This window comes from Heterodontus francisci, chromosome 43 (assembly GCF_036365525.1).
Source record: "Heterodontus francisci isolate sHetFra1 chromosome 43, sHetFra1.hap1, whole genome shotgun sequence".
NCBI classification, from domain to species: domain Eukaryota; kingdom Metazoa; phylum Chordata; class Chondrichthyes; order Heterodontiformes; family Heterodontidae; genus Heterodontus; species Heterodontus francisci.
The window spans coordinates 17,780,137-17,793,420 of NC_090413.1; the positions used below are offsets into that span (position 1 = coordinate 17,780,137).

The 13,284-nt window shown below is 42.0% G+C and overlaps 1 protein-coding gene across 8 annotated transcripts in view; it reads right to left on the reverse strand.

The window, feature by feature from the left end:
• Positions 1 to 13,284, reverse strand: part of brd4 (bromodomain containing 4) — a 218,749-nt gene that overhangs the window by 67,750 nt on the left and 137,715 nt on the right. For all 8 annotated transcript variants that reach the window (XM_068020994.1, XM_068020995.1, XM_068020991.1 and 5 more), the window contains 2 exons: positions 12,648 to 12,854; positions 3,858 to 4,075 (listed from right to left, as the gene is read on the reverse strand). In XM_068020994.1, the coding sequence (XP_067877095.1) occupies positions 3,858 to 4,075; positions 12,648 to 12,854 (425 nt within the window). The remainder of the gene's footprint in view (positions 1 to 3,857; positions 4,076 to 12,647; positions 12,855 to 13,284) is intronic.

Below are 13,284 nucleotides of genomic sequence, written 5' to 3' on the forward strand. Positions count from 1 at the left end.
AATCCATCCACTTGTATAGGTGGAAAGGGAAAAAGGAAGCAAACTCTTTTTTATTTAAATTAATTCTCAGAAGGTGGACATCGCTCGCAATACCAGTATTTATTGTCCATTACCAATCACTCGAGAAGGTGGTAGTGATCTGCCTTCTTGAACTGCTGCAGTATATGTGAAGATACTCCCACAATGCTATTAGGTAGGGAGCTACAGGATTTTGACCCAGCGACGATAAACGAATGGCAATATATCTCCAAATCTGGATGGTATACAACTTGAAGGGGAACCTGGAGATAACTGTATTCCCATACACCCACTATCCTTGCCCTCCGAGGTAGTGGAAGTTGTGAGTTTGGGAAGTGAAGTAGTTTTGGTGGGCGACTGTAGCGTATCCTCTAGGTAGTACACTCTGCAGTCACGGTGGAGGAAGTGGATATCTGAGGTAGTGATTGGGCTGCCGATCACACTGCTTTGTCCTGGATGATGCCAAGCTATTGTTTAGTTTAGTTTAGAGATACAGCACTGAAACAGGCCCTTCGGCCCACCGAGTCTGTGCCGACCATCAGCCACCCATTTATACTAATCCTAAATCAAACCCATATTCCTACCACATCCCCACCTGTCCCTATATTTCCCTACCACCTACCTATACTAGGGGCAATTTATAATGGCCAATTAACCTATCAACCAGCAAGTCTTTGGCATGTGGGAGGAAACCGGAGCACCCGGAGGAAACCCACGCAGACACAGGGAGAACTTGCAAACTCCACACAGGCAGTACCCAGAATTGAACCCGGGTCGCTGGAGCTGAGAGGCTGTGGTGCTAACCACTGCGCCACTGTGTAGCTGCATCCATCCAGGTAAGGAGAGTATTCCAGATTTCTGACATGCTTTGGTAGGTGGAGAGGTTTTGAACAGTCACTCACTGTATACACAGCCTCTGACCTACTCTTGTAGCCATGGCATTTATATGGCTGGTCCACACAGGTTTCTGGTAAGTGGAAACTGCACCACCCTCACCCCCTCAAAGATGTTGATGGTGGAAGATTCAGCGATGTCAAGGAGTGGTGGTTGGACCCTCTCGGAGTCAGAGTTATACAGCACAGAAACAGGCCCTTCGGCCCATCGTGTCTGTGCCGGCCATGAAGAACCAATCTATTCTAATCCCATCTTCCAGCACTTGGTCTGTAGCCTTGTATGCTATTGTTGGAGTTGGCCACTGCCCGGCACTTCTGTGGCACAAATATTACTTGCTACTTATCAGCCCAAGCCTGAATGCTGTCGAGGTCTTACTGCAAGCTGCCACGAACTGCTTCATTATCTGCGGAATTGTGAATGCAGCTGAACACTGCAATCATCTGTGAACATCCCCACTTCTGACCTTTTGATGGAAGGTCATTGATGGAAGCAGCTGAGGACAATTAGACATAGGACACTCCTCTGAAGAAATTCTGCAGCAATATCCTAGGGCACAGATAATTAATCACCAGCAAACCACAACCATCTTCCTCTGTATTTTGTATGATTCTAGGCGCTTGACAGTCTTCCCCCTGATCCCCACTGACTTCAGCTTTACTTGGCCCATACTAATTAAATGCTGCCTTGATGTCAAGTGGAGTCACATTCCCTCTAGAATTCAGCTCGTCTCCTTGTTTACAGCTGTAATGAAGTCTAGAGCCAACTGGCCCTGACAGAATCCAAACTGAGCATCGGTTATCACTTTATTAGTAAGTGCCAATGCTAGCACTCCTTCCACTACCTTTTTGATGACAGAGTAGGCTGACAAGACAACAATTGGCCAAGTTGGATTTGTCCTGCTTTTTGTGGACAGGACATACCTGTCAATTTCCCACATTGTTGGGAAGATGCCAGCATTGTCGCTGCAATGGAGCAGACTAGTCTGGAGCAGAGATGTCCAGAACTACAGCCAAGATTATTGTTGGGTCACAGTCTTTGCTGTGTCCTGTATGCTCACGTTTAATGGTATTTAATTTTTTTTTGATATCACGTGGAGTGCTGCCCTTTTGAACTTGATGTTTGCCCAAAGCCCACCCCTCGCTAAATTGTGTACCTATCCTTACACAATGTACTCCAATAGGAGCTACATTTTTCATAGTTATCAAAGTTATTGAGACACCTACACTAGGACATATTAATGTAAATTAATTTCAAATGTCCAATAGAAGCATCCACTGACTGGAGATCTGAATTTTAAAAAAAAGACATTTAAACAACAGCTAGAAGGATGACTTTGCTGGCAGCTTAGAATGGCTACCTAATTTGCAATACTGTATCCAACACTGCAAGGCTTGAGGGGGACGAAATGTCTGCTCATATCCCAGCAAAAACCAAGATCCAAGAGGTTTAAGGGAACTGCTTCTTGATGTTCTTTCAGCCAGAAGAAATACTGCTAACTGCTATGTTTGAATCAGAGTGACTGTCATGTGACAAGCCACTCCCCATCTTTGGTTTTAAGCTTGTGTCTTTCTGCAGCGAAGAGAGGAGAAGCAACTGGACTCTGATACGTGCAGACCCAAGGAGGGGGTCCCCTCCCTCTCTTTATTCCAGCTTGAAAGCTTTCAAATCCTGCTTGTTGACTGACCACCTTTGCATACTCCGGCTACAATCAGAAACCCCGCTGGAGGAAATCATCCACATCGCTGTCTCCAAGAGACCCACCAAACCAGTCATCTACGTCTTCAAATTAAAAGCCTCAGGACCACAGAATTCAGCTAGAAGCCAGCCGAATATCCAAACGGCAGACTGTATACCCCTTTTTCTATGGGCTGTAACTCAACCAATCTACCTTTCTCCACTCTAACCTATTTGTGCGTGTCTGTGAGTGAAAGTTGGTACGTTGTTTATTATTAGTTCAGTTTAGGTACAATAAAGTTAACCACTTTCTTTGTTAACTCAAGAAAGCCTGTCCAATTGGTTATGATCATAGCTAATAAGTAATCAAATACCTAACGAATTGGCCAGTACATCCACTTTAAGAATTAAACCTGTTGTGATCAAACAAGGAGAGGGAAAAGAGGAAAGCCCTTTGACCCCTCGTCACTTGACCGTAACAAATGTGAATGTAGCTGTTTTGACCAGGGCATTCAAGGTCACTCCACTGCAACATCAGGTAATAATCCAACGCTAATCCATTGCAGGTATCAAAGCTGATTGAAAACAGACCCATCGCCAAGTTAAACTGTATTTGTAACTGGAGTTGTAGATAGTTCTAGCCCAAGGGTCTGAAAATTTCCTCCCCAGACATCATTTGGCAGACTGTATCCTTTGATGGCAGCATCCATAAGTATCGTGTGCCTCAACCCCACACCTGACTGGGAGCTAGAAGGATGCAAGACTCAACAATTTCACAACATGGAAGAAATCTCAATTGGATATTATAGCTCAGAATAGCCTTCCACCACATACAACTGTTGTGTGAAACTCCCATACTGAGGTTGGTACTAGTTTCATCCCCATGCATATCTGGAAGCAGCAAACAATGCAGTCTGGTAGAGCATGAACCAGGGGCCAAAATACAAGACCAGCATCCAACTGATGCATTACCAGTTGACCAAAGCAGACAGGCCATGGACTGAAAACTGCACGTTATGAAACTTCACAAAACTGCAGGGGGACGACTCGCAGATAGTTTCTACATCAGTAGGCTTTCAAATACTTGGATTAAGATCTAAAAGGGCGATATTCCTAAGTGGTGGTCTCCCCTGATATGATTGGAGGAATAATCCTATTTGTAGGAAATTGTAGCAGAAAAAAGCACAATTGACAAAATCCGATCGATGATTTAACATTTGAAAATTTTTCCTAAATGTTTAAGGGATTAACTTGCAAATGAACAGAATTACCTAGCATTTGCATTGTTCTTCTTTGATTTTTTTGGCTGTTGCTCCTTAGCTTTGCTCTTCTTCTTTTCCTCTACTTCTTCTTTCTTTTTATGTTTTTCCTTCTCTTTGTCCTTTTCCTTCTCTTTCTTTTTCTCTTCTTTCTTGTCTTTTTCCTTTTTCTTTGGTTTTGACAGTTGTGGTTGGGAAAGGGCAGCCAGCTGCTCATGTACCGCTTTCAACTGTGTGACACAAAACAATTCTCATCAGACTTAATTGTAACTCATTTGAATAAATGTTGAACTCACATGAACAGTTTGCAAGCATTTGCCATTAACACACAGCTGTTTAGTATATATTTGCTCTAGTTGATGGGTGCACGTCCACACAAAAGAACAATCAAGGGGGCTGGGAAATAGTTTTTTTTTGGAACAATTTGCACTCTGGCATTATCAAGTATTCCAAAGGTCAGGTAAGACGTTTGTCATGCTAGGCTCCCACCTGCCAAGAATTGAGGCACATCAATTTTGTCACGAACACTGATTTTTAATAGTTGTTGGGGTGAGCAAATGAATTTAACAGATCAGCTGTGGCTGGTTAAAAAACCCAATTACATACTAACAGACATCGAAGGGGAGGAAGTACATTCCAGGCCCTAAGGAGGATACAATCCACAAGGGCCAGGACTGGTTAGACCAGCTGGTCACATGACAACCTGGCTGTTCCAGGGTTTTCTTTTGAACTGGCCACAGAGTTTGAAGGCAGTGTTTTTTTGCTCCTGGACTGAGATCTCTCCAGTCTGCTCCCATCTCTTTCTCACAAGCCTCTGAATCCACTGAAGCCACATGAACCCTAAAGGAGAAAAGTCTCCCACAGCAAACAAGGTTTAAGAAGAATACTGGGCCCCAACGAAAAGTAAGAGCTACCTACAATCAAGGACTCTACGGTGAGCTCAAAGAACCTTAACAACTCTTCAGATATTGCCTCAAACCTCTCCACTTTATTTTTCTGCTGCTCTTTTCTGTCTCTATTTGCATGTGTATCGCGTATGCATGCTAGCATGGGGTGCGTCGTGTATCCGTAGGCATTAATCGAATTAGAGTTTAAGTTCAATAAATTTCAACTTTTCTTCTTTAAACCCAAGGCGGCCTGTTGGCGCTGGTTTCTTGACCTTATAATTGGAATGCAGTGAACAAGGATTCACCAAGGGGGAACTAAAAACTGTGTATTTAAAATTAAACCCTGTTACATTAAGACCAGGTGAAAGCGGAAGGGGGACCCCTAGATACCTTTCTCACCAGATCATGACACATAGGCGGCACAGTGGTTAGCACCGCAGCCTCACAGCTCCAGTGACCCGGATTCAATTCTGGGTACTGCCTGTGTGGCGTTTGCAAGAGCTCCCTGTGTCTGCGTGGGTTTTCGCCGGGTACTCCGGTTTCCTCCCACCACCAAAAGACTTGCAGGTTGATAGGTAAATTGGCCATTATAAATTGCCCCTAGTATAGGTAGGTGGTAGGGGAACATAGGAACAGGTGGGGATGTGGTAGGAATATGGGATTAGAGTAGGATTAGTATAAATGGGTGGTTGATAGTCGGCACAGACTCAGTGGGCCGAAGAGCCTGTCTCAGTGCTGCATCTCTAAATAAATAAATAAAATAGATCAGATGTAATGATGTAGAGCACCTCCTACAATACTCAAATGCTCACATTTGCACATTACATTTATACAGTGGCTGTGATCTCAAGAGTACTGCTCTATTATTTTCTCACAATCACAAGACATGCAGGGGGTACAATTTCCTCTTTGCATATTCAACTTTTAAAACGTGACAAAACAACGATGCTGCAATCTCCCAGCATTTCCTCCCTACACTTTGAAAGAGGAGTCGAAAAATCCTGATAGTCTACCATTTAATTTCAGCAAACTCCACCTTTCAGATAAGATAGGATGAAGTCAAACAATATCAATACTAACCTCCATAGCTCTCAGGAGTACTGTGGTTGTTCCTTTGGCTTCTCAGAACAAATGCAGTCAAGTCATTCTAAGCCATGATTCAATATTAAAAACTGCATGTAAAATCAAACTGCTGCCATGCACCCATATCTGTCCTCCAGCTATGAAGAGAACCAGCCTTTAGCACTATATATGGCTTCCTCCTTGGTTGCCCTCTTCCACTGGACAAATAAAATTGAGGTCAGGCATCTAAATTAATAACCATCCTAGGTGGGCACATTCACGTGGTTGACTGCGGTAGTGTATAATCTAATTAAATGTGTTCAGTAATAATCTAAGAAAGAGGCTACAATTAAATGCTTGGACAAGTGGGAAGCTGGCAAAATGTCACTAACATAAAAAAATTCCCATGTTTCAAGATGAATTTCCTCATAAGGAGCAGTATGCAGTTCGTAAGCAGAGAATTTGACCTCTGAGTAAGAGCATAAGGAGGAGGAGGAGTACGCCATATGGCCCGCTGAGCCTGCTTTGCCATTTAATGATCATGGCTGATCTTGGGCTTCAACCCTATTTTCCTACCCACTCCCCATATCCCTTGATTCCCCGAGATCAAAATTCTGTCTACTTCAGCCTTAAATATATTCAATCCACAACCCTCTGGGGTACAGAATTCCAAAGATACACAACCCTTTGAGTGAAGACATTTCTCATCAGTCCTAAATGATCAGTCCCTTACCCTGAAACTGTGCCCCCTTGTTCTAGATTCCCCAGCCAGGGGAAACAACATCTCAGTATCTATCCTGTCAAGTACCTTCATAATCTGTAATGTTTCAATGAAATCACCTCTTATTCTTCTAAACTCCAGAGAAACTGGACCCAATTTACTCAGCCTATCATAGGACAACTCTCTCATCTCAGGGACCAATCTAGCGAACCTTCGCTGTATGGCCTCCAATGCAAGTATATCCTTTCTCAAATATGGAGACCAAAACTGCACACAGTACTCTAGGTGTGGTCTCACCAAAGACCCATACAATTGTAGAAAATAGTTTTATACTCAATTCCCTTGCAATAAAGGCCAACATGCCATTTGCTTTCCTAACTGCTTGCTGAACCTGCATGCTAACTTTGTGTTCCTTGCAACGAGTACACCAAAGTCTCTCTGATCAACTCTACAAGTTTCATACCTTTAAAAAAATATTTTCTCCTCTATTCTTACAACCGACGTGAATAACTTCACACTTCCCCACATTATACTCCATCTGCCACACTGTTAGGCACTTAATTAACCTGTCTATATCTCTTGGCAGCCTGTGTCCTCCTCACAGCTTGTATTCCCATTTAGCTTTGTATCATCAGCAAACTTAGATACCATTACCCTCAGTCTCTTCGTCCAAGAGATTTAGATTTTAAATAGCTGAGGCCCCAGCACTGATCCTTGTGGTGCTCCACGAGGCACACGCTGCCACTTCAAAATGCCCCATTTATCCTTACACACTACTTCCTGTCCATGAGCCCTCATCTTGTGCATTAACCTTTTGTGTGTCACCTTTCCGAATGCCTTTTAAAAATCCAAGTATACTACATGTACTCGTTCCCCTTTATCTACTGTACTAGTTATATCTTGAAACTCTAATAAATTTGTCAAACAGGATTTCGCAGAATCGTTAGTGCAGAAGGAGACCATTCAGCTCGTGTCCACACCGGCTCTCTGAAAGAGCAATTCCCTCAGTTCCATTTCCCTGCCTTCTCCCCATAACCCTACACATTCTTCCTTTTCATATAACTGTCTAATTCCCTTTTCAATGCTTCAATTAAACCTGCCTTGACCAAGTTCTCGGGCAGCGCATTCCAGACCTTAACCACTCGTTGCGTGAAAAAGTTCTTCCTCATATCACTTTTGCTTCTTTTACCAAATACTTTAAAATCTGTGCCCGCTCGTTCTCGATCCTCTCACGAGTGGGAACAGTTTCTTTCTATCTACTCTGTCCAGACCCCTCATGATTTTGAATACCCTTATCAAATCACCTGTCAGCCTTTTCTTCTCCAAGGAAAACAGTCCTAACTTCTCCAATCCAGCTTCATAATTGAAATTCCTCATCCCTGGAACCATTCTCATGAATCTTTTCTGTACTCTCGTCAATGCCCTCACATCTTTCCTCAAGTGCGGCACTCAGAATTGGACGCAATACTCCAGCTGAGGCCGAACTAGTGTCTTATACAAGTTCAACATAACTTCCTTGCTCTTGTACTCCATGTCCCTATTGATAAAGCTCAGGATACTGTATGCTTTATTAACTGCTCTCTCAACATGTCCCACCACCTTCGATGACTTATGCACATATACACCTAGGTCCCTTTGCTCCTGCACCCCTTTTAGAATTGTACCCTTTATTCTATATTGTCTTGTCATGTTCTTCCAACCAAAATGAATCACTTCACATTTCTCTGCATTGGACTTCATTTCCCTTATGTAAAATCATAATGACTTCTTGTAAATACACTATGCTTTTCTAAGTGCATTAAGACTTGCTTAATAGTTTCCAGCACTTTCCCAATGACGGATGTCAGGCTAACTGGCCTGTAGTTACCCCTTTACTCTCTTCTCTCCTTTCTTGAATAGTGGTGTTACACTTACTAACTTCCAATCTGCTGGGACCGTTACAGAATCTCGGGAATTTTGGAATATACACCATCTCTGCAGCTATCTCTTTTAGAACCCTAGGATGTAGGCCATCAGCTCCTGTGGATTTGTCAGATTTTAGACTCGAGTTTCTCTAGTACCTTTTCTTTGCTGATATTAATTACCTTAATTTCCTCGATCTTATTAGCGCCTAGGTTACCTTCTATTTCTGGTATATAACTTGTGTCTTTGACTGAAGACAGACAAAATATTTGTTTAAAGTCTCTGCCAGTGCCTCATTCCCTATGATAATTTCTCCTGTCTCTGCTTTTAAGGGAAGAAAGTTTACTTTAGCTACTCTCTTCCTTTTTAGGTACTTATAAAAGCTCTTACAATCTGTTTTTACATTCCTGACTAGTTTACTCTCATTCTATTTTATTCACTTTTTATCAACTGTTTGGTGGCCCTTCGCTGGTTTCTCAAACACTCCCAATCCTCAGACTTACTACTATTCTTTGCGTTATAAGTTTCTTCTCTTAATTTACTATCCTTAACTTCCTTAATAATTCATGGATGGATCCATCTCAGTTTTTGTTTTTCAATGGATGATCAAAATGTAGTATAGTTAACTTTTTAATAAAGTTACAAACTCCCAAAAATCAGCTCAAGTCATTTCTGATTAAATTTCTTCCAAGTCCCTACAGTCAAAAACCTTAGGTAGCCCATTTAGAAAAAGTTATAACCCATCCAAAGTTAATGTGGTATGCCAGTATCTACATTCCAAAATGCAGGTAATTTATAATTTATTCTCCAGTGAAGAGTGGGTGAAATCAAAATTGTATCTGAATTCTGATCTCAAACAAGTCCCTTAAGAAAGCAATTCAGATCCAAAGAAAACAGGTCCATATGCATCGTGGATGAGTCACTCATGATAGATGCCCTGAATAGCAGCAATACTGGAGCCAGAAATGGTGTGCATTTGAATGCAAACTCACCAACTCCAAATGATCTGATCAAGGTTAAAGCCCCTAACTCAAAATTTTTACCAATGGATTGCAGTGTGTGAAATTCAGTCAACATTGTGACTCAACTGTGAATTTAAAAATGCTTTCCATGTAAACGCAACCTTTTTTTCCCATTTAACTAAGCAGCGCTAATATGAATTATTCTAAAACACAGCATGTTGCTAATTTGATGTGGTTGCAAGATGCTACACACACACAGTGTCACCCTAAATGGAGTCAGTCATTCTGCAAAGAGCATGCCTTCTATGAAACAGGTAAACTAACATTTCGACTGATTTTCAGTTCCCAAATTAGATTATCGCTTTAGTGTATTTGAATATCACTAGAGATTAGAAAAAAAACAACTGGTTCAAGACTACAGGATTTGGGCAGTATCAAAAGAACCTAGTTACTTTATGGTACAAGTGGGAAACTTCTCGTAGTGCTCCAAAACATTTCCACAATTCTGCCACTTCAAGCTTCCAGCAAAACCTTTTTGACCGATTGATTGTCACTTAGTTAGGCAGGAGATTTCACAACTACCTGAAGCTCCATGTTCATTCTGTTTTCTATTACACTCTGGAGCCATGGCTCCAGATCTCATGACAGCCTTGGCCCAAACGTGGACAAAAGAGCTGAATTCAAGAAGTGAGGTGAGAATGACTGACCTTGACATCTGGCAGCATTTAACTGAGTGCATCATCAAGCAGGCCTGGCAAAACTGAAGTCAATGGGAATCAGGGGAAAACTCTTCACTGGTTGGATCAGAGCTAGCACAAAGGAAGATGGTTATGGTTGTTGGAGGCCAAGCATCCGCACCCCAGGCTATCACTGCAGGCATTCCTCAGGGCAGTGTCCTTCGCCCAACCATCTTCAGCTGCTTCATCAATAATCTTCTATCATAAGGTCAGGAGTGGGGATGTTCACTAATGATTGCAAAGTGTTCAGTACCATTCGCAACTCCTCAGATACTGAAGCAGTCCATGCCCACATGCAGCAAGACCTGGACAACATTTAGGCTTGAGCTGATAATGGGCAAGTAACATTCATGCCACAGAAGAGACGAGCACTGACCATTTCCAAAAAGAGATTCTAACCTTCTCCACTTGGTATTCAACAGCATTACCGTTGCTGAATTCCCCAACATCCATTGACTAAAAACTTAATTGGACCAGCCACATAAATATCGTAACTACAAGAGCAGGTCAGACACTCAGCATTTAGCAGTAACTCACCTCCTGACTCCCCAAAGCCCGTCCACCACATAAGGCGCAAGTTATCAATGTGATGGATTACTCTCCACTTGCCTGGATGAGTCGAGCTTCAACACCATTCAGGACAAAGCAGCCTCCTTGATCAGCACCCCATCTATTACCTTAAACATTAACTTCCTCCACCACCGGCACATAGTAGCAGCAGTGTGTACCATCTACAAGTTGCACTGCAGAAACAGGCCAAAGTTTCTTCTGCAGTAACCTCCAAACTCACAACATCTACCACCGGGAAGAACAAGGGCAGCAGACATAGACGAACACCACCACGTGCAAGCTCCCCTCCAAGTCACACACTACATTGACTATATCACCACTCCTTCAAGATCAAAATCATGGAACTCCCTCCATAACAGCACTGTGGGTGTACCTACAGCACATGGACCACAGCTGATCAAGGCGGCATATCATCACCAGCTTTGAGGGCAATTAGGGATGGACAATAAATGCTGGCCTTGCCAGCGATGTGCACATCATGAATAAAGAAAAAATTGCAAATAGAAATAGAAAGTTTATAGCCAATAGTTCATTATATGAAGCTATATTCTTCATACCCAAGCTCAGAGAAATTTGCATTATTGGACTATAAGTAAATGGGTTTCAAGCTCAGTTTTATTCGATTTATACTTTTGATCAACTTAGCTATGACACAACAACACATTTCTTAAGCTGCAATTATATCAATAGGAATTAACAGAGCGAAAAATGTATTCTGCCCGATGTTTTAGCATTTACTCTTGGGCAGTTCGTTCGCCGTGGTTTTCTGCAGTTCCAATCCAGTGTCCCACCCATGACTACACTAGCTTCAGGTTGTTCCGGATATTAGAAATACAGAAGAAATATTGAATGCTTTTAAGACAATCTTAAAGCAGAAGAAAGCCATGCACGCCCACAAGTAAAAATATGGGTTCATGGTACAACAAAAACTGACTAACTGGTAACGGTCAAGAAGAAATTTGACAATTTATTTTAAAAAGGTTCAAGGAAAATGATTCATAAGAATTAGGATAGGAATCAAAAGATGCTGTAACAGACAAAACATTGACAGCCTAGTAGATATATTTGGAGTCCAAATTTTTAAGAATTGGTCAAATAAGTAGTTTAAGAAAGTGAGAAAGGGACATGGGAGCAAGAAAGAAAGGAGATATAAAAGGACATAAATGAAACAGGGCAGGCACAAATAGTTAGGGATACCGCACGTGGGGGATAAACGGCAACAATCATTGGTTGAGCTTCTTGGCGCTACTGTGTTGCAAGTTCTTTGGAATGTTGTGCAATCCAAGCAGGCGTGGGAGTCTGTAGGAACAGTCTGGGATAAATCATATGAAAATGTGGGATGAGTAGAAATATGAAACTGCCTCCCCAGATTTAGAACATAGGTACATTTCACATGAACATTCCAGCAACCTGTGCTGGTAGGGACACAACATCCCACTCAAGAACTGACGAGTGTAATCTACCAAACTGGGAAATTACAAAGATGCAGAAAACAACAGAGTAATAACGGGGCAATCAATAATTCTGTTAGCAACAAGAGAAAGCCACGGTCAAAAGATTCATGTATGTCATCTCAACCCCAGAATTCCAGCATTCCATCTGTGAATGTAAATTTATAGATACATTTGAGAGGAAAGTAGCCTTTTACCAAACAAAGTTTGATATGACTAATCTGTGATAGAACACTCACACTGAAGCATTAACACTAGTACAAACACAAAGTATTTATTCAATTTGCAGTTCATTACTGGGAATTAGAATGTTCAGTATAGACAAATTTTCATAGAGTTTAAGGAGCCAAAAATTTGTCACCAATTTAATATGAAGTATTATTTCAGGGCTGTTTATTTTCCGCACCATCACCTGCTTACTGTTGATATAAAAATGCAGTTGTGGTGATTGCCAGGGTGCTGAAATCAACCACAATTGCTTTATTTATACAGTGGCCTCAGAGGCAGTACCTGTTCTTGAAGCTCAGCCAGCCTCTGTGCCCGCTCCTCCTCGGAATCATCTGTGCTACTGTCACTGTCGGAAGAGCTGTCACTGCTACTGTCGCTCGAGGATGAGGATGACACCTGGTTGGTCGGAGGTGGCACAGGAGGAGGAGATGGAACTACTGGTTCAACAGGCTCATCTGGCATTTTTGCAAAACGCATCTCAAACACGTCCTGGAAAAAATATCAAAACCCAAAAATATGAAAGCCAGCTTGTACCTCCTTGACCTGTTTTGGTACACAATAATATTCGCAGGGATGCAGCTTTTTATGCTGTGTATTAAAAATGGAGTGACTCAACACATTGGTACTAAGCCCTAGTCATTACCATGAAGGAGGTATAGTGCTGCTTCAAGCCCATTATTTTCCACGTGACAAATTCCTGAAGATGCCAAGTTGAAGTTTAGCATTTTCCCTCAGGAAGCAAGAGAAATCAGATGACAACTTGAGCCAGACCATAAGATCACATCAGGTTTGCTTACGATCAACACTGCCAGAAGTATTAGCGGAGTCACCTTTTGCTTCCCATAGTTGGGAACGTGTTCTGTGTGCCAAGTCAAAGTTTGTGTATGGAAGAAATCTCAAAAGGGCATTCCTAATATTT